The 21,715-nt window shown below is 47.4% G+C and overlaps 1 protein-coding gene and 1 long non-coding RNA gene across 2 annotated transcripts; one reads left to right on the forward strand and one right to left on the reverse strand.

Annotated features, from left to right (window-relative positions):
* The first annotated feature begins 7,353 nt into the window (after window positions 1-7,353).
* Window positions 7,354-10,034, forward strand: LOC145517649 (uncharacterized). Its single transcript, XR_014062231.1, has 3 exons — window positions 7,354-7,527; window positions 8,095-8,259; window positions 8,635-10,034. It is a non-coding gene; the product is annotated as an uncharacterized LOC145517649 (long non-coding RNA).
* A 296-nt stretch (window positions 10,035-10,330) lies between these two features.
* On the reverse strand, window positions 10,331-20,609 carry LOC145519054 (histone-lysine N-methyltransferase PRDM9-like). The gene is given in 8 exon segments (XM_081524285.1): window positions 10,331-10,372; window positions 10,435-10,622; window positions 10,790-10,844; window positions 11,323-11,376; window positions 13,138-13,658; window positions 15,340-15,533; window positions 16,978-17,045; window positions 20,475-20,609. Coding segments are annotated over 8 exon segments (1,257 nt in total).
* Between the last annotated feature and the right edge of the window lie 1,106 nt (window positions 20,610-21,715).

A 21,715-nucleotide genomic window follows, 5' to 3' on the forward strand; every position in this document is an offset into this window, starting at 1 on the left:
CAGGGCGATTTTCCTTTGGCAGTTGGCGTCCTGAACATCAGCTGCCATTCCCTGGGGGCAGCTGGCTGGAAGGGAAGCCCAGGCCTTGTGGATTGACCTGAGGTTCCTGTTGTCATGTTGTAGTTACAGGAAATGGCCACAAGGTGGTAGCACTTTCCCATGCCCACCTTTGGATCCTGGGGGCAAGCGGAGCCTTAGGGCCAGCTGGCTTCCTGGCTGTGTAATAAATGAGTGGGATGTGCCTGAGCAAAGAAGATTGGCCTGAGTCTCACCCCTTTCCCCCTACAGCATCTCACAAGCAGCCCTTCCAGACGAGTCCCTTCAGGGTCCACAGTGCACTGCTGGGGGTTCTTAGGAGTTAGAAGGCTGCATTCTCAGGCAGGAGGCTGGAACTGGGCTTCCCAGCACCAGGAGAGGGAGAGGCTGCCTGAATAACCCCAGTTACGCAGATGACAGCACCCTTATGGCAGAAAGCGAAGAACTAAATAGCGTCTTGATGAAAATGAAAGGGGAGAGTGAAAAAGCTAGCTTAAAATTCAACATTCAAAAAACGAAGATCTTGGCATTCGGTCCCATCACTTCATGGCAAATAGATGAGGAATCAGTGGAAGCAGTGCGAGTGTTTTTTTTTTTTTTTCCCTTGAGCTCCAAAATCACTGCAGTTGGTGACTGCAGCCATGAAATTAAAAGACGCTTCCTCCTTGGAAGAAAAGCTATGACCAACCTAGACAGCACATTAAAAAGAAGAGACATACTTTGCTGACAAAGGTTTGTCTAGTCAGAGCTATGGTTTTTCCAGTAGTCATGTAGGGACATGAGAGTTGGACCATAAAAAAACTGAGTGCTGTGGAATTGTTGCTTTTGAACTGTGGTGTTGGAGAAGACTCTTCAGAGTCCCTTGGACTGGAAGGAGATCCAACCAGTCCATCCTAAAGGAAATCAGCTCTGAATATTCATTGGAAGGACTGATGCTGAAGTTGAAGCTCCAATACTTTGGCCACTTGATGGGAATACTGACTCACTGAGAAAGACCCTGATGCTGGGAAGGATTGAAGGCAGGAGGAGAAGGGGATGACAGAGGATGAGATGGTTGGATGTCATCACCGACTCAATGGACTTGAGTTTGAGTTAGCTCCAGGAGTTGGTGATGGACAGGGAGGCCTGGTGTGCTGCAGTCCATGGGGTTGCAGAGTCGGACATGACTGAGTGACTGAACTGAACGAAACTGAGGCAAAAAGGGCCTGACTTCCTCAGCTTTACCCTACTCTGGCGATCCCAGAACCTCTTATTTAAAAATAGGAATTTTGCTTTGGCTCGATTTATAAATTGAAAAAGGTCTGTGCTGAATACCTTATACAATCTTTGAAGGCATAAAAATTTAACTCTGAAGTTACAGAACATAGAACTTCCTAAAAGAAATTTCCAGCCAGTGAAGAGGGGAATCCTGTAGGGTCATGCTTTGAGAACTGCACCCCCTCCCATGAGGAGTCCAGGGGCTTATATAAGACGAGGGCTTGCAGTCAGGACTTAGTGATGGGGAACAGAGGTGTTAGGATCTTGTCAAAAACAGTCCTGGGCTGGTGTCAATAGCCCAGTAATTGAGTCTAGCAGTTCAGTGACTCTGTGGCCTTTCTGATATGTAACTACAAGGGAAAGGGAGTGTTGTGAGGATAAGCAAATGATAAGATGTGCAACACTGTGTCCTTACATGGCAGGGAGAGAGACAGAGAGACACACAGGCAGAGCAGACAGTCTTTTAGAGAGAATTTGCTGAGAACAGAGGACTGAGGTAGGGAGGGCCACTGACGAGAGAGCAGGCAGACTTCCTGACCTACCAGGAAGAGCTGATCTGTTTCATGGGCTTGAGCTAATTGTTATAGTCTCAGGACAAAGAAAGTTCCTATGAAATGGGATGGTGTTCTCATTGGTTGGGGGTCTTTTGATTGTCCACCTTGCCTAATATGGAGGTTGGAACTTGCTATTTAGGGGAAGAATGTGAAGTGAAAAGTGAAGTGAAGTCGCTCAGTCGTGTCCGACTCTTCGCGACCCCGTAGACTGTAGCCTACCAGGCTCCTCTGTCCATGGGATTTTCCAGGCGAGAATACTGGAGTGGGTTGCCATTTCCTTCTCCAGAAGATCTTCCCGACCCAGGGATTGAACCTGGGTCTCCTGCATTGTAAGCAGACAGTTTACCGTCTGAGCCACCAGGAAAGTCCAAGGACAGAATGACGAATGACAAACAGAATGGCCCATGACGGTGGTTGCCATGGAGCTTTGCTAATTCTGGAAATATTGCCCTATGACCCCAGCATGTGGTTCCATTGTTTATGCTTCAGAAAGACCATGTTGAGATGGGGTGTAAGATTCACCGTGGGGGCAGGGAGCTTTGTTAGGGCCTGATGGAGGGATCAGGCTTGAGCCAAGGTTGTGGCCCTAGAGGGAAATCAGTGTGGGGATTGGCCATAGGCTCTGGAGGGGGAACTGGCAGTTGCTGGGGCACAAGGAAGTGGGAGACTGGGAGGCCCTGGGCGTCTGGGCTCAGCAACCAGGGGAGGTCGGGCTGCCTCCTGGGTGTGGGAGCAGCGGGATCACAGTCCTCTGTGAGGCCTCTTGGCCCTCAAGGTGAGACGGGGATGTGGTGGCTGGACAGATGCACCTGGTCTGGGAGAGGGTCCAGGCTGGAAATATCACTGGAATCGTTGCAGGAAGAGGAGAGGCTGGGCAGGGGCCTGTGGGTCATAGCAGACTCCACGCGGGTGACTGTAGTGCAGTCCTGGTGGAATAAACTCACAGCCAGAAAGGGCTGCCTGTCAGGAGCTCAGCTTCTTTCTCTGTTCCTATAAAACCCCCATGTCAGTCTGAAACCCTATCAGGAGACTTCTGAGACCAGTGTTGCATGGTTTCTTCAAAGGGCATGTGACCATGCTCAGTCATGTCTGACCCTGTGGACTGTAGCCCGCCAGGCTCCTCTGCCCTTGGAATTTTTCAGGCAAGAATACTGGAGTGGGCTGCCATTTCCTCCTCCAGAGAATCTTCCCAACCCAGGGATCAAATCCCCTTCTCCTGTGTCTACTGCATTGGCAGGTGGGTTCTTTACCACTGAGCCACCCGGGAAGCCTTTTCATCAAAGGGTCCCAGGGGAAACAGAACCACTGCCGGCCCCGCCCGTGTCCTCACTGGCGATGAGCCCCATCAGGGCCCCGAGGCTCACAGACGACAGGGAGCTCTTGCCCTCAGGACTGGCTCCTCCTTCCAACCAGCTGCTGGTTAGAGGCCCAGGCATCCCCATCCTGGCTCCAGGCTCCAGCGCCTGGCTTCTGTGATAGTTTAAGGGTAAGGAAGACCCTCACACTCCTGTACCTGCCTGGGGTCAAGAATGTCTTAAAATCTGCACCTCGCATATCATGGAGGGCTGAGTGTTTCCAGCGGGTATGGGGGAACCATGGGGCGTGAGGTTCCTGCGTGTGCAGGGCCTTCCCAGTGCAGAGGTCTGTGCGTTTCCCTGGCCAGTCAGCTCCCCACGTCATCCTCCCAGGAAGCCCAGACCCTGGGTCACCAGGGCAGAGGCCCTCTCTCCCTTTATGTGTAGCTGTCAGTCCCACAGTGAGGAACCCGGTGCCCACCCTCCGCCGTTTCTCTGTGTGCTGCTCCTTTCCAGAGGACATGTTCAGAGGTTTGAGCATTCTCAGCTGCCACACCCTGGAGAGACCTCTGTAAAATCAAGCCCACTGTTTATGAAGCTCCGTTTTGCCTTTAGTCTGCAGATTCTGCTCATTTCCAAAGCTGTCAGCGCCTTTTGCCTCATCCCGCACAGTGAGGTTTTTCTATGTAGTTCTATTACAGTCAGATGCGGTGTCCCATTGTGTGTTCCACTCCTACACCCAAAATAACTAAAATCAAATAGATTATAATCGACCCCTTGGGCTATACACATCTGCAGGCTCAGACAAATGCATAGTGACAGGTATCCATTCTAAAGTATCACATGGACTCCTTTAAACCCCCACCCCATGATCTGCTTATTATTTGTGTAGCTTTGCCTCATCCAGGATGTCATAAATGGGGTCACAATGATGTAGGAGATAGCTGGGCTCCAGGTTAGACACTAGCAACTGGCCTCCTGTTTGCATTTCATGGGACATGAAGAAGTGGGCTTCAGCTGGATACTCACAACGGTTAGCATTTCCTGAGACAAGAGATAGCTGGACGCCAGTTAAGGCATTTACAATCAGCCTCTTTTGCCTTCTGAAATGGAGGTAACAACAGAAACAGGGTAAATAGCCAGGGTTTGTCTCTTGGAAACACGTTCAAGTAACAGTTATGGCAATAGTCAAGGTAATAGTCAAGGCAAGGACAAAGAGGGGCAAAACCCTGTGTGAGAAAAGGAGTCAGGAATTGCTGCTCCCCGTCTTTTGGGACAAAGAAGATACTCCACATGCACAGGAAGGCTCTTTGTGGGTTGAAAGTCTGGGGACAGTGCCAGGCCATAATGAGTCTTGTGCCTCCCTTCACTTTGAGGTCCATCTTGGCTGAGGGGTGTGTGCACGCCAAGGGGAGGGTCCCAGCATAGATCAGGTTGAAAAAGAAACCAGATAACTGGATGATGGAAGACAAAGACCTGGAAGAACTGACCTGTATGAATGACTTAACCGCCTCTTTACTGGGCTGCTCCTCCCCGGGGGGGGGGGGGGGCTGCCCACACACTTTCTCTCCAGATGCGCGTCTCTGCCTTGCTTCTGTCTCAACTAAACAAATGGTTTCTCTATGTGCTCTCCCACTTGTTGTTACACTATGTCTATGATAATGAATTTTATACTTGGTTTACAGTCTCTGCCTCCAGGATAAATGCATTTTTCCCTGGGACAAAGAGTCAAGGGAAAACATCTTCTAGCCTGTAGCCCTTGCTGCTCTGGTGTCTAGGATTCCTGGTTTTCATCCAGGCTGGCCGGGGTCAGTTCCTAGGCAGGGAATTAAGATCCTGCTTCATGCCCTGCTCACTGTGTTACCAAGTCCAAGCTCACTCTGCTCGTGACACAACAGGCCAATGAATCCAAGAGACAAGGTATCGAGGCAAGGAAGAGACTTTAATTGGGGAGCCAGCTGACTGAGAAGACGGCAGGCTAGTGCCTCAAAATATCCATCTTGTCAGGGTCTGGTGGCCAGGCTCTTTTATGGATCAGAAATGGGGGCAGGTGAGGAAACAAAGCAAGAAGACTTTTCAATCCTTGCAGATGTCTCCTAGAATGGCAAGCCTCAGGCAGGGGGATGTGTTAGTCTCACTTCCTTACAGTCCTTCATAGGGGGCTCAGATTATCTCCCAGAGGCAGGCCATTATGTATATTTATTATAACAAAAAAGAGTTACAGTCATAGAAGCAGAGCCAGTGTAAATTTAAAATTAACCCTCCCTGGTTACAACTGCTGCCTCGTTGAGTTCAATAGTGTGTGCAGCTTCTCTACACTGGATTCTTTCACCAACAGTGTATGAGCTGATGGTTCATTCCGTTCTATTGCTAAGTGGTGTTCCATTGCTTATGCTTGTAAAGAAAAACAATTTTCCTTGTACCCTTCCAGATTTTTGGTAGAGACTTCCCCTGTAAAAAAGAAAAAACAGATTACCAGGAGAAAAACAGAAGTTTAATAACCTGTATACCTCCTGTATGGGTTTTCCTGGCAGCTCAGATGGTAAAGAATCCACCTGCAATGCGGGAGACCTGGGTTCGATCCCTGGGTTGGGAAGATCCCCTGGAGGAGGGCACAGCAACTCATTTCAGTATTCTTGCCTGGAGAACCCCCCTGGACAGAGGAGCTTGGCGGGTTACAGTCCATGGAGTCGCAAAGAGTCGGACATGACTGAGCGACTAAGCACCTACCTCCTGTATATACAAGAGCTACCCAGAAAAAGTGAGGTACTCACTGTAACGTCAAAGGCCATTATTTAAAATACTATCTTCAGATAAAAACAATAGGAGAAAGTCCTTGGGGGAGGTTATCACGCAAAACACAGTAAAGAAATGTATGATTGTTTGCAGATTTAAGTCAGGGCTCCACCATTGAAAAGAGCTACTTGAGGTTTAATCATCCTTCTATTTCTGATGCAAAGAGGGATAGCCTTTAAATATGGAAATTTTTCCATTGTAAATGTCCTTCATCTCCATACAGTTTTCTGAGATTCCTGTTTGTTTTTTTTTTAATGAGACTGAAATATTCCTTATGCCAGAAAGGCATATCTTGGGGCGGCGTATTCTGTTTGCCTTGACATGGATGTATCCCACTTTGCTTGTGCATTCAAGGATATCCTTATTTGTTCAAGTTTTTAGCTATTATGAATAGTGCTGCTGTGCATAATTTCCTCCTTGTTTGAATTTGGAGATAGGTTTTCAAAGCAGTTGACTAAGTTCTGAGCATCCCAAGGTGAGACTTGTTTATCTTTGGAAAAAACTGCCCAGCTGTCTTACACAGTGGCTGTACAGGCATCCCACTGTTAGGGGAAGCACACTGACTGAGACCGCCCACCCTGCCCAGGCACCATGGTAACCATTTGCATGAGTTGTTTTATGACTGGAGGTCCTGGTAAGGAACATGGAACTCATAAGCCACCACCAACCGAAAGAGTTCGGGAAAGGTCAAAAGGAGACACCATATGTCCAACCACCTCCCAGAATCCTCTCTGGCATCCATCTTGGCTGAACAGGGTGTGCACTGTTGTAGCCATGTTCTCCAGGAAGCAAACTCACTCAGAAGGACAACGCAAATAGTGGAGTGCAATTTATTACAGAGTCTCCTCTTAGCCGAGGACCCTGACCAGTTTTTGTGACAACCTTATATACCATAAGTGTACGTGTCTAAACCCACATCCCCAGATTCCTTGAAACTAGTCTGGATAGTGTAAAGGAGAGATATAATCAAGGCTAGCTGTGATTTATATGCAGTAAGTGTTAGTTGGATAAACAGGGTAACATATATCAATAGATATTGTACAGATAATTTGTTTTGCTTTGGGGTAAATTAGTACACTCCCTTGGTGACAGTCCTGAAGGCCTTTTATCCAGGGGTCAGTTTTCCAATTGATACATCGTCTCCATGGATACTGGGCATATAATTTAGTGTCCATCGGGTGAGCACCCAGGCATATAGTCCAAATTTCACAGTGGTTTCATGACGGAGACTGATTTTCAAGATGGAATCTGTTCGGCCTACTTTCCTCCTTCAGCACTACCAGGCAGGACTCTGAGTCAGAATGATTGGCTAAAGACAACCTGGAAACTAATCCCATCACCATAAAACCTGGGTTCCCTTCCCCTACTGCTCTCCACCCGGGCGCCCTTCCCAATAAAATCTCTTTCTTTGTCAGCACGTGTGTCTCCTCGGACAATTCATTTCCGAGTGTTAGACAAGAGCCCAGTTTCGGGGCCTGGAAGGGGTCCCCCTTCCTTCAACACCACCAGCAATGAAGGAGAGCTTCTGTTGTTCCTCACACTCCAGCAATCGCTACTGTCATATATTCGGAGCTCAGCAGTGCTAATAGGTGCAGTGTGTTAACTCATGATTTTAATTGTTATTCCCTAGTAGTATGATACTTTTGTATAATTTTTCTATGATATTGAGCATCTGCATATCTCCTTTGGCCAGGTGTTTCTGTTTAGATCCTTACCCATTTTTTTTTTTTTTAATTTAAACTGGGGCTGTTTTAGAGGTCTTTGTCTATTTTAGGTCCAAATCCTTTATTAGATATGTGTTTGCAAATATTATTCTCCCAGTTTGTTGCTTGTCTTTAGACTTTCTGAATAAGGTCTTTCAGGGGAGAAATCTTTTATTTTATAAAGTCCACATATTTTTTTCTTTTGTGTATTGGTGTTTTCTGTGTTACAACTCAAAGCTCATGATATGCAGACCAAAGCCAAAGTCATGTATATTTTCTTATATATACAAGTAATTTTGATTGTTTTGCATTTTAAATGTCTGTTAATGAATCTGAGTGAATTTGGTGTAAGTTTTACAGTTTGTGTTTACAGTCATTTCATTTCATATGGTTTCCAGTTGATTGTTCTGTAACTATTTTGGAGAAATCATAAGATATTCATCTCTATTTCAGTTTGAATTGCTTATCTGCAGCAGAACCCCACATATCTGCTCCACGGCCCCCTGGGGCCTGCTCCCTCTGAGATCCAGGAAACAGGAGGACCAACCAAACCGAGCCCATCCCTCATCAGTGAGGTCAGGCTGCGCGCTGTCTCTTCAGACTGCATTCTTTCACTGAGTAATATGCACGTGAGATTTAACCATGCCTTTTGAGGGTTGGTGGTTCATTCCTTTCTACTGATGAGTAATACTCCATTGCATGTATATTGGAGGAAAAACAATTTTTATTCTGCCCTTCCATAATAAAAGACAAATCACCAGGAGAAAAAACAGAAGCATACCTCCTCTATGTTTCCCTGATGGCTTGCAGAACAGGGGAGATGGGTTTGATTTCTGGGTTGTGAAGATCCCCTGGAGAAGGAATTGGCAACCCACTCCAGTATTCTTGCCTGGGGAATCCAATAGACAGAGGAGCCTGGGGGGCTACAGTCCATGGGATCCCAGAGTTGAACATGACTTAGCGACTAAAACAACAAATGCCTACTGTATACAGGGGAGCTACCAAAGAAAACTGAGTCAGTCCCTGAAATGTCCTAAGCCATCACCTTAAATACCATCTTCAGCTGAAGACAGAAGTAAGACCTTGGGGAATGAGAGAAGCCGGTTATGGAAGGTTATCATCAAGACACAGTAAAGAAGGATGATTGTTGGTAGATTTAAGGTAGGACCTTTCCATTGATAAGTTACTTGAGTTAATTATCCTTCTATTTCTGGTGCAAACAGGGGCAACCCTTAAATGCAGAGATTTCTCTGTTGTAAATGTCCTTCACAAAAGGCAATTGCTACTTAGTTTACTGGGAGTCCTCTTTTTTTCCCCTTGAAGCCGATGTAAATAATCCTCACACCAGAGAGGCTTATTTTGGGGTGGCCTACTCTACTTGCCTTCAAGTTTTTGACTATTATGAATAGCGCTGCTGTGCCTAAGTTCATCTTTGTTTGCATTTGGGCATGGATTTTTCAAAGCAGTTTCTTAAATACTGGAAATAATGATTGTTGGATCCCAAGGTGAGGTTTGTTTAGCTTGGGAGAAAACTGCCCAACTGTGTTACAAAGTGGCTATGCATGCAGCCTACCAGCAGTGAGGGGGCATTCCTGCTGTTCCTCAGCCTCCAGTAATTGGTATTGTCATATATTTAGAATTTACAGTCCTAATAATATGTGTGATGTGATATCTCATGATTTTAATCTATAATTCCCTAATGGTGTATGATGTTGAGCATGTTTTTGTTTTTGACTATCTGTATATCTTTTTTTGGCTGGGTGTCTGTTCAGATCTTTATTTGTTTTTTATGGGGTTGTTAAAGAGGTCTTTGTCTATTTTGAGTCCAAATCCTTCATCAGATATGAGTTTTGCAAATACTTCTGTCCCAGATTGTGGCTTGTCTTTTGATTTTCTGAATAAGATCTTTAAGAATCAGTTCAGTTCAGTTCAGTTGCTCAATCTTGTCTGACTCTTTGTGGCCCCATGGACTGCAGCACACCAGGCCTCCCTGTCCATCACCAACTCCTGGAGTTTACTCAAACTTATGTCCATTGAGTCAGTGATGCCATCCAACCATCTCATCCTCTGTCGTCCCCTTCTCCTCCCACCTCCAATCTTTCCCAGCATCAAGGTCTTTTCAAATGAGTCAGCTCTTGGCATCAGGTGGCCGAAGGATTGGAGTTTCAGCTTCAGCATCAGTCCTTCCAATAAATATTTCAGGACTGATTTCCTTTTGGATGGACTGGTTCGTGCTCCTTGAAGACTACTGGACTCTCAAGAGGCTTCTCCAACACCACAGTTGAAAAGCATCAATTCTTTGGTGCTCAGCTTTCCTTATAGTCCAACTCTCACATCCGTACAAGACTAGTGGAAAAACCATAGCCTTGACTAGATGGACCTTTGTTGGCAAAGTAATGTCTCTGCTTTTTAATATGCTAGGTTGGTCATAACTTTTCTTCTAAGGAGAAAGCATCTTAATTTCATGGCTGCAGTACTTGTGCATGGGCTTAGTTGCTCCATGGCAGGTGGGATCTTCCCAGATCAGGGATTGAACCCATGTCTCCTGCATTGGCAGGTGGATTCTTAACCACCAAGGAAGTCATTCCCCTCCCTCCTTCCTGCCAACCTCCTCCTTTAAAAAAAGACTAAAAGCAACCTGTTTAGTAAGTTTTCAGGGGTCTGAGCTCTGAGGTCAGCGTCTGTGGTGTCATTCTCCCAAAGGTTTCAGGTACCGGTTGGGCTCATGAGTCTGGCAACCAGGGTGGGTCTGGTGGCTGAAGACAGGCTTGGCCTCTGGACCTCTGCCCTCACCGACTCACGTAGGGTCCCCGAGCCCTGGCAGCCAAGCAGAGCGGCGCGCAGGTGGGGCTGGTACAGCTGTGGGACCGCTGCAGTCAGAGTGGAGCCTGCGGTGGAGGCAGCTGGCTGTCCGTCCCCGTGACTGCTGCTGTCCTGTGTGCCCGTGCAGGGCAGTCGCGGTGTCAGGTGAGGCCTGGCCGCTGTCGTGGGGACAGGATGGGACCTCAGACAGCTCACATCCCCACCCCACCCCCCGCTTCAGATCGTGGCTTGTGGCTGCTGTCAGCTCCCTGGGCTGGGAGGCTGTGTGAAGCACCAGTCCCATTGCTCAAGGTCAGCTGAGACCCCAAGCTCTGGGGTCACACACCGTCCCCGCCACCATGCAGGTCGTCCCACTTCTGTGAGGGAGGGCCTGTGCGGGGCTGTGGGTGATGGGGGATTTGGGGGTGTTGTGGGCTGGCCCAGGAGCCAGCTTTTTGAGGGGAAGAGAGGGGAGCAGAGGGGAGGGAGAAGCTATGAATTGCTCAGGCTCCCAGGGGATTCCAGGCCCAGCTCCGGTGGGAGGTGCAGGTGAGAAGCCCCTGCAAGTTGCTCGGTCCCCACCGTATTTCAGTTGAAGCCCCTCTGCCTGCACCACCCTTAACTCTCCCTCCCGCGGCCCCTGCCTAAAGCCGCAGAAGATGGGGACTCTATATGGCTTCCCTTCCTGTAGGGAAATCAAGCCACAGACAAACGTGTTCCTTTGAGAAAGCATGAAAGAAACGAGAAAATAATAGTGGGTGGTTATTACTGACATGGTTCATGTAGAGATGCTTCAGAAACCTGGCACAGGGAGGGAACTGAGGGCCATCGCCCCCAGTCCTGGAGTTTGCACCCTCCGCCCCCTGCCCCGTGGCCCACTCTCCCCTTGGTGTCTTCTGGTGACTGGGCGGACTTCAGCCTCCTAAACACATCCTGGAAGGATGAGGCCAGGGCAGAGGTCATTCACAGAGGGGAGGGTGTGGTTGACTCTTTAGAACGCCATTGTCTCCACTCTCTGTCGGAACTCAGTTCTGGGTCTAAGCAAGAGTAGCTTCCTGATGCCGTCCCCACCTTCACTCACCAGGGGGCCTTTGTGTCCACTTTGTCTCTTCGTGCAGCCTGGTCACCCCTGGGACCCGTGCTGTGCGTATCTGCTCTGCTCATCCCGGGTCCATCAGACTTCACTCATAAAAGGGACGTGTAAGGATGAACTATTCCATAGTTAAGAATTTCAAGGTCATGACACCGTTGGCCAGAGCATGTGGACACAGGTACGAGGCCCGTGCATAGAGAAGCCACTGTGTGGGCTTTGAGGACCCTCCGTGTGGGGGTGGGATGGGGGCCGGACAGGGACTTCCTTCACACGCGGCTCCAGGCTCTGTTCTTGGCAGGCGGACGACTGTCAGCACTGCCTGTCTGTGGAGGGGCTATGGGGCTGCCCAGCTCAGCAGGAACGGCTGTGGTGGGAAGGGAGGTCACCTTCCCTTAGCACCCCTGACTTCACACCCACTCATCAGGGCAGCCGAGTGCCTAAATGGCTCCTTCCTCGTCTAGTTCTGAAAACCTGGAAGGTGTGGGGGCTGAAGGACATGCAGAAAACAAAATTCTGTAAAGCAATTATCCTTCAATTAAAAAATAAGAAAAAGTTAAAGAAAAAAACACAAAGAACAGCAAAGGTGGGGCTTGCATCCTCAGCCAGCCTCTGCCAGATTCTGCCTGTGCTCATGCATCAGACTAAAATGCTGCTGCCTCCACCGTGTGTCACAGATGAGAACAGAGACACAGAGAGGCTGGGCATCTTGCCCCAGGTCACAGTCACAGAGCTGCTGAGGGAAGGGCTGAGAACTGGATCCCTGTGGTTGAATCTGGAGTCCAGATGCTGTGATGACCCTGAGGGAGTGGCAAAGACCAGATGGTCCAGGCTGAGCAAGGCACACATACACACACACACACACATGCATGAGGCCTTCACCTTTGAGGCCACAGAAGTCAGAGGAAACCAGAGGGCAACCAGGAGAGGCCAAAGGAAAGTCGAGGTCTATAAGGAGGAGAGACCACACTTCCCAGGAGGCTGAGGAATTCTCTTCCCTGGTGAGTCTGTCTCAAACCCTAGATTCCTCTTCCTGGACCCAAGAACCGAATGTCCCATGACCTAACTGAGTTGGCTCCAGAATTATGCCTTCCCAGGGGTTCAGCTACCACTGGACCCCACTGCTCTCAGTAATAAGCGGTGAATAAGTATGTAGTCTGGGCTTCAGATTTGTTTGGAGACAAAATTTATTAGGAGTACAAAAAACCACGAAGGCAATTGGCATGAACATCTCCAGAACACTTAAGAAACCCTCTGCTGTTTATCTACTTCCTCTCCTGTCATGAAAGTGGAAGGTCTATTTAATCAATTAATTCTGTGTTTATCACACTCTTTCTTTAAAATGTTTATTTATGTATTTATTTATTCGGCTGCACTACGTCTTAGTTGCAGCATGTGGGAGTTAGTTCCCCAATCAGGTATTGAACATGGGTCTCTGCATTGGAATCTTGGCCACTAGACCACCTGGGAAGTCTCTCCTCATACTCTTGGGGACAGTAACGGGTCATAGACCTCCTCTGAGGCCCCCTTAGAGCTGAGGCATGGGGTGGCTGCAGTAATCCTCCTGTGGCTAAGATGTGGTTTGTTGGTCATGACTCACTCACACCCCCTGCACACATAGGCTTCTCCCCTGTGTGTGTCCTCTGGTTTGTGATGAGACTTGACCTATCCTTGGAGACTTGCCCACACTCTCTGTATTTGGCTTTTATAATCCCTGAGACCCCTGCCCCCATGAATAATTTGCCTATGTCCTCTGGATTCAGTTTCTGGCTTGTGCTGGGCTCTTCTGTCATTCTCTCATGCACCCCAGAACCCCCTATTTGTCCTCTGGGTGAGTAGGAAGAGGCCCTTGAAATCCTCTTCAGCCTTATGCTTTTCAGCAAAGGTTGGGGCCTTTTCTTTGCCTCGTGACCCTCAGGTTTGTCACTTGGGCTGTGTGGATCGGAATATCGCTGCTGCTGATTTTGATTCCTTGGGCAGAGATCCTCTGCTTGGAGGTGGTCTCTTTCAGATGGTCTCAGGAGCGTCTGAGAGGGGTGACTGTGTTGGACGTGTTCGCTGAAGAATTTCTGACTGGAGAAGGCCAGAGAGCAGGAGGCACGTGGGTGGATCTTGGGCTTCGGCTCTCCTGAAAGAGGAAGCTTTTGGTCAGGTAGCTGGTTTGCCATGGCAAGGCCTGCCCACTAATCATCTTAGGGTTGACAGCTCACGATTTGTCTCCCATCAAGTGTGTCTTTACAGTCCACTTTTCCATTCCATTCTTATTCTCTACATCTAGCGAAATCCAGGAAGCTTGTGTCAAGGGCCTTTTCTACACATCACCCAGACTGGGGACCTTCCAGCAGCATCGGAGGCAGCGTCTCTCCTGAGAGAGGTGGATCTGTAGGGACCTTTCCCTGCATGTAAGTATCTGAAAAGTCATGTCACCGTGGCCACAGGTGTTTTACCCTACTGAGAGATAAGACTCTTGATGACTTAGGTAGAATCTTCCTGAGTGGCTCCCTGTGAGGGGAGAGGGTCTATTAAGTTAGGGGCGCCTGGCCTGGAGCTCTCTGCATATGGGAGGCAGCACAGGGGGTGGTTAGAGCAGGTGTGAGTAAAGGTGACTTTGCAGCTCCTGGTTCAAAGAGCAGCTTTTGTGCCGATCTCTGCAGGAAGTGGGTTTCAGACTGGACGAGACCAAGTGGCTCAGTTCCCACTGACAACAGATCTCTTGCTCCTGCTGCCCCAACTGGTTCACAAATTGCTCCTCTCTCAGTTTTCCATAAATCAGAAAATAAAGACATGTCCTTTCTCAAGCCTCACCAGTATTCATACCTCATTTATTTCATTCAGTCTTAGTCCATTTAACATGCACTAGGAATTCCTGTTTAAAAATACACCTCCAGCCAGACTCCTCACACACTCACTCCAGTGCATCTTCAGCCAGCGCACTCTCCCCTCATGTCTGGGAGTGAACTGACTTCTGAGGGGACTCCCCGCTACCGTCTCTTCCCAAAAATGAGCCAAAGCATCGTCACAGGACAGAGAACGTGCCGCTTGCAGCTGAAAGCCGCACGGTTGTTCTGTGTCACCCAGGAAGAGCCCTGGGGCCTGCACGTGGACACGGGCCCTGAGGTTTCTGTGTCCCGTCCAGCTCCTTTCTTGCCCTCTGTGCTTCCTCCTGCGACCATTGGCATGGGCTCTCTTCCCGGCCCTGGGGCTGCGGCACTGGCTGCTCCCCTGCCTGAATCCTTTCCCAGGAGTGTTATCTCTGCAGAGACCCTGCCCCACCATCCTGCGCCACACCCCACCCTCTGCTCACGCTGATCCGAGGCAGTTTTCCTGCGCTGTTTTCCTCAGAGCACCAGCCCCTGTCTGGTATGAAGCCCGTGCTGCCCCAGGGCAGTGGTTCTGTCTGTTTCGGTGCGTGGAGCCCTGTCTGGCACAGAGTATGAGCTCACGTGACAACAAACTGAAACAGTGACTGAATGCAAATCACTGTACACGTGTCGCTTAGAAATGGGAGGAAATGAGGGAGAAACAGGGAGAGGTGAGAGGGCGGGTTGGTGCTGGGAAACTTGCTGTTTGCTTCTGAGCCTTTCAGCAGAAGGTGATGTGGCATAGTTTTTGTGTGAAATATTGAAAAGTAGAACTAACATTTTTAATATAGAAATCTTTTCTAACAGTCATATGAAATGAATCAAATTCTGAGGCATTTTAATTGCAACTTGACTGACTGTAGACTGAATTGTACTCTGCTTCTGAATCGGACCAGGGAGGCTCCCCAGGATGGGCTGGGGCGCTGGAAGAGGGGTGGCACTCACCTCTCCCGGCCGCGAGCTCGCTCTTCCCCCTGCTGTCCCACTTGATGCCGAGGTCCTGGCCATACTCCTCCCCATAGCAGACCAGCAGCTCACAGCCCGGTCTGACCACCTGGCAGGTTCAGTAGAAGATCTGCCCGTGATACTGGAAGGCCACCAGGTTCTGCTCCTCGTCGTCCTGGGCACAGTTCACGTACCTGGGGTCGAGGCCGGGAGAGGGAAAGAAACCTCAGGTGACGAGTGCCCTCCAGGGTCGGACCATGCCCAGCTCCTTGCTTTCAGGCTCTGAGGCCGCTGTGGCTCCCACCGCCCCTCATGGGGACCTTCTGTTCACACCTTCGACCAGGCCGTATGAATTCCTATTTCCAGATCCTGTTTCTGGTCCTCTTCCTGGCTGGAATGCTTTTCTTTCCTTACCTAATTAGCCATTTTCCAGAGCCCAGTTCCAGACTCGTCTCCACCTGGACTGTCCATGAGGCTGGTGACCTCCAGCTCCCCTAAACTCTAAATTAAGTTCTCTTTCATTCCACAGGACTTGGTGCTTCTAGGCTAACACACAGCCCTCAGCGCTCACCCCAGCCTGCCTTCTCTCTCGAGGCTTTTCTTCAATCTCCCCACGTGTAGCCAGGGTCCTATTTACTTGCCTACCCTCTCCCATCGAAACTTGGAGAGTGCTCTGACATAGCTTGAGACCCAGAACAGTAATAGTTCATTCACTTTCTGCCTGCCCTGATGAAAGGAGAGGCCCTCAGAGAATGGCCATGCTCACGGCCATCCTGCCCCTCATTCCTTCCCAGGCCTCAGGGCTCACTTCTCACTGGAACCAAGCCTGGGGAGCTTGTTGCCCACATGGGCTCAAGGTCTCCCATGTTAGGTTATCCTGGTACTGTGCAGTTACTCAAAGATAGAAAAATTAAAGTTCAGTTCAGTTCAGTCGCTCAGTCGTGTCCGACTCCTTGCGACCCCATGAATCGCAGCACGCCAGGCCTCCCTGTCCACCACCAACTCCTAGAGTTTACCCAAACCCATGTCCATCGAGTCGGTGATGCCATCCAACCATCTCATCCTCTGTCGTCCCCTTCTCCTCCTGTCCCCAATCCTTCCCAGCATCAGGGTCTTTTCCAATGAGTCAACTCTTCGCATGAGGTGGCCAAAGTATTGGAGTTTCAGCTTCAACATCAGTGTTTCCAATGAACAACCAGGACTGATCTCCTTTAGGATGGACTGGTTGGATCTTCTTGCAGTTCCTAAAATCAATTGGCTAATGTCTCTCTGCAGTATGTTCTCCAAAAGGACATGGGTTGTGTGATCTGCTTCAGTAATGAAGTTCACTGTCTAAACTGAAACATAAAGTGCTTGGTAAGTGTCAATTAAGTGAGTTAAACTGTCCCTGGTGCATCTAGACTCCTCAAGTTGTTTTCAAGTCCCCCAGTTTTGTTCAGCATATAGACTTGTGTTTTGAGGGCACATGCTATATTTTTAGTTCTTTCTTTCTAATGTCTTTTGAAATGAGAGAGTGTGATATGGAGGGAAAAGAGGAAAGAAGATGTGAAAGCTATTGAGGGAGACAGGTTGAGAAATAAAGGGGTGTGGGCTTGAGGGAAGAGCGACATCTACAAACTGCAGACTCACTGCACTCACCTCATCCAGTTGGCCAAAGACGTGTCCTTTCCATCCACATACTCATAGCAGTTTCTCCCTTTGGTGATCTGAGTGTCAGAAAAACAGTTACAAGTTTTCTTCTCTCTTTTTTATTTGGTAGGAAGCAATAGAAGAACTATGTCTCTCTGCTGTCATTGGTGCTCTTCAGCCTGCATGGATTCAACTGCTTTCATCAAGAGGCTTTTTAGTTCTTCCTCCCTTTCTGCCATAAGGCTGGTGTCATCTGCATATCTGAGGTTATTGATATTTCTCCCGGCAATTTTGATTCCAGCTTGTGCTTCATCCAGCCCAGCATTTCTCAGGATGTACTCTGCATATAAGTTAAATAAGCAGGGTGACAATATACAGCCTTGACATATTCTTTTTCCTATTTGGAACCAGTCTGTTGTTCCATGTCCAGTTCTAACTGTTGCTTCCTGACGTGCATACAGATTTCTCAAGAGGCAGGTCAGGTGGTGTGGTATTCCTATCTCTTTCAGAATTTTCCCCAGTTTTTTGTGATCCACACAGTCAAAGGCTTTGGCATAGTCAATAAAGCAGAAATAGATATTTTTCTGGAACTCTCTTGCTTTTTCCTTGATCTAGTGGATGTTGGCAATTTGGTCTCTGGTTCCTCTGCCTTTTCTAAATCCAGCTTGAATATCTGGAAGTTCACAGTTCATGTATTGTTGAAGTCTGGCTTGGAGAATTTTGAGCATTACTTTACTAGCGTATGAGATGAGTGCAATCGTGCGGCAGTTTGAACATTCTTTGTCATTGCCTTTCTTTGGGACTGGAATGAAAACTGACCAAACCACCTAGATGTTTTCAATTGCATATGCTAAAAGAACCAGCTTTGCAGTTTCCAAGAGAAAAAGTGTCAATTTAACCAATTTTCTCTGAAGTCCAAGGAATATCATGGCCATCCTGCATCAAAAAGTCATCTTTCCTTTATGTAGTCATAGTTTCATGCCTAAATTATAGACCAAATAGTGCTCAAATTGACTCTGCTATCAGGGGCAGGTCAGCTGATAAAAAGCTTAGATTGTCCCTCTGGAGGGAAGTGAGACCTTGGTCCCATCAGAAGAATCTGAGGGCTTAAGGGAATTTGCAGGAGTGGGGAAAGCTTGGTCCATCCTACATGTACCATAATGTTAAAATAATGCTTATTTACTTTACCGAAGTAAAAAAAAGATGATAAAAACAAATATAAATCACTGAAAGGTAAAGAAAGTCATAATCTGTGATCGAAAGCTGCATTCTAAGAAAACTGTGTTCTCTTAACCTAGAGACTAGACTAAATTCCAGTCTGGTACCAGTTTACCAGATAAGAAACAAAAAAGTTGTTTACGGGTAAGCTTAGAAAAGTCTTTTCCATATATCTTGAAGTAGCAGTATTTTTGCAAAGGCATCCGTGCGAAATCATAGAAGGCATGTTTAAAACCTGATTAAATTGAAATTGACAAAGTAATCTGGTCATTGCTGTGACTTGAAACACTTTAATATGATAACTAGAATTATAACTGACAGCATTTTACCAGAACATATCAGATTTTCATGAATGTCACATAATTTCTAGGATATCTATATTAGTATCATCAACCATACAATGTAACTTGAGAAGATTCATCACTCCTTCTGACAACACTTCCCATGTAGTATAACAGGCCAAATGAACTCAGGTTGTTTAATATCTCTCTTTGGGAGGTCTCAGGGGTCCTTTTAAGCATCCCAAAGTTAGCTAGAAGTCAATTATTTAGGAAGGTTTGTTCATAAATATCCAAAGGGTTTATAACAGTCAGGTAGGAATCACATAAGTCACTGTGAAACAATACTTAGCCACTTAGCCAAAGTTAACAAAAGATTTCAAAGGTAAACCTAGAACAGATCACTTAAGAGGTAAAGAAACTTAAAAGCCATCAGCAAAGGCAGTTCAACATCTCAGGAAAACTTGTACTACGCACAAAGCTCTTTTCTGGGGGCCCACTTTCCATAAAACCTCCTTATCCCTTTGTGTACACATTCCTTTGCTTCTCCCATCCTGAAACTGCCACCTGTAAGTCAGAACTACTTCTTTTTCCTTCATAAAATGTGATTTCATTCCTCATACCTTCTTTAATAACAAGAATACATTTTCCTTAAGCAACCAAGAACTGACTTTTATATTGGCATTCTATAGATTGGTGAACATACGTATCAGTGATACTATCTAAAAAAAATTTTGCTTTCTTATAGTGAACATCTCAGGATGGCACCAGACACTATTCATGGATAGTCAAACATCTCTTCAGTTTCTGTGTAAGAGGAAGGTCCTGTCAAGTAGTGAATGTTTCAGAACCTTAATTTATTTGGAAATGACCTAGCTATTCAATACACTGTCATCACTTAGTTTAGCACAACAATAGAAATTCAGGTAACCAAAATCTGGAGAAACTATTGTAAATTCAGTTCAGTTCAGTTGCTCAGTCGTGTCTGACTCTTTGTGACCCCATGGACTTCAGGATAACAGGCTTCCCTGTCCATCACCAACTCCCTGGGCTTGCTCAAACTCATGTCCATCGAGTCAGTGACGCCATCCAACCATCTTATCCTCTGTCCTCCCCTTCTCCTCTGCCTTCAATCAAGACTATTATAGACAGATATTTTAAAACATAATTATTTTTAATAGTTTATCTAAAAGCTCATATCGCATTTACATTTTTTAGGAGTTTTTTGTTTGTTTGTTTTTAGAGGTACTTTCTTTGTTGACAAGCTTGTGACAGATATAACAATATAGCAATATTTAACTTATAATTTAACTTATAATAATCCTAGACACTATAAAAATTTTATGCTTAATGTTAATGACTCTTAGACATGTCTATATTAGAGTAGCAAAAAAAAAAATACTAGATATTTAATATTGACTATTTCCCAGTTCACATGAATCTAAAATTCATTTAGGTCAATTTTTTCCTGTATTTAGAACTGTTTGATTTGTAAGGGCTTCCTTTTCTTTAGATTATTTAAATAAGAACTCACAACTTCAGCAATATTATCAAAAAACAGAAGACTCACCTCACACTGAGACATACATAAATCCACACAGACAGACAGACAGATCTTGTAGTTTTCCGCCTAAGATTTAAAATATCTCTTTGACCTCCTTTTTTGGGGGGGAGGGGGGCTTGAAGTTCTCATTTGCCCAAGGCTGAGATCTCAGGCAAAGTGGGCAGTGTTTTTCAAGGAAAGGGTTAACTTCAAGCTTTGCCCTAGGCAGGCCTTTTAACAAGCTAATTGTTCTTAATTGCATATGCAAAACAACAGCTTTACAATTTCCAAGAAATTTTTTTTTTTTTAACCAATTTTCTCTGGTTCTATAGAAAATCATGGCCATCCTAGGTCAGGTCATCTTTGATTTCTGTAGTCACAGTTTTATCCCTGAATTATAGACAGATCAGCGGATAGAAAGCTCGGGTCGTCTCGGTGGGGTGGATTTGCTCGCGGATGGATGTCACCTGGCGGCAGTAGCGAGGCCCGCGGGCCTCTCCTGGGAGCGGGCGTGTGGGCGGAGCGCACCTGGCCGCGTCGGGGGCGGAGCGCGCCTCCTCCGAGCTCCTAGGTAGTGGGTCCCGGGTCTCAGGGGTCTCCATTGCGGCTGGGAACGCTCATTTCGTGGGCTCCTGGGTCCGCATCGATTGGCATCCAGTGAGCGGAGCGGAGGGGTGCGGACCACAGGTAAGGGAACTGCGGCTCTGGCGCAGGGTGGAGCAGGGAACCACGTATTCCGCCCTCTCTGTTGGCACAGTCTCGGAGCCCCCTAACCTGGCGGTCGCAGAAAGGCCTCGCCATTGGGGTTAAGGTTAGGGTTAGGGCCTTTACCACTTTACCCCGTCGCCTAAAGCTCAGACCCGCGCGGTTTTCCCGAGCAGCCTAGTGCCTGCAGCGAGGTCCCCAGGAAGTCCAAGGGATTTATGCTGCCTGGTGATTTCACCTGCTGGGACTCCACAACCCTTCCGCTGGCCGGCTGGCCCAGCCCTGCTTCCGGCAGTTTGCAGCCCAGCGGGCCCTTGACCACCTTCTGGGATGGGAAAGGGAGGGGTCCACGTATTGCACCCTAGAAACTTAGTAGGGTGCGTGGATTTAAAAACCTGGCGGCCACCCAGGCGGAAAAGAAGGGAGGAGGGCACCTGGCTGCCCTTTCATGGTGGCATCTGTGGCTGTCCTGCTGCTGAGAGGGGGCCTTTCCATGGGGACCCCGTACAATAAGTGTGGTGTTTTGGAACTGAATAATTAGAACGTGTAAAATTTTTAAATTATGTGGTGCTTTAATTAAAAAAAAACAAAGAAGCTCCAAGTTTTTTGCAAATTGAGGTCTAAAAATTGAAGGCCTATTTTCCTTCCACTGTGGCATTCTATGAAGAAATGTGCGTGTTTTTAAGAAAAGAGTCAGAAAAGTGAGGGAAACAGAAAACGCAGAGGTGCCCCTGTAGTTTGGTGAAGGCCTTAGGAGGTCACTCGTAAATGCTGCTGGCTGTCGGGAGGCAGTCTCTTCCCGTGGCTGATGGGCACAGAGCTCTACAGGCTTGTCCTTCGCATGGATATTCTTGTTTGTGGAAATCCAGCTCGGAGCCATCTCCTGATGTGTAAGAATTTCCCAGACTAGACCCCTAGGCAAATCCCGCAGGGCCAGGGACTCCTTCCTTGATTGTATTTGTATGTTTGACTGAAAAGCAGCAATGCCATATTTTTCTTTAAA

This window comes from Giraffa tippelskirchi, chromosome 8 (genome assembly GCF_054371585.1).
Source record: "Giraffa tippelskirchi isolate mGirTip1 chromosome 8, T2T-mGirTip1v1.2.pri, whole genome shotgun sequence".
Taxonomy (NCBI): Eukaryota; Metazoa; Chordata; class Mammalia; order Artiodactyla; family Giraffidae; genus Giraffa; species Giraffa tippelskirchi.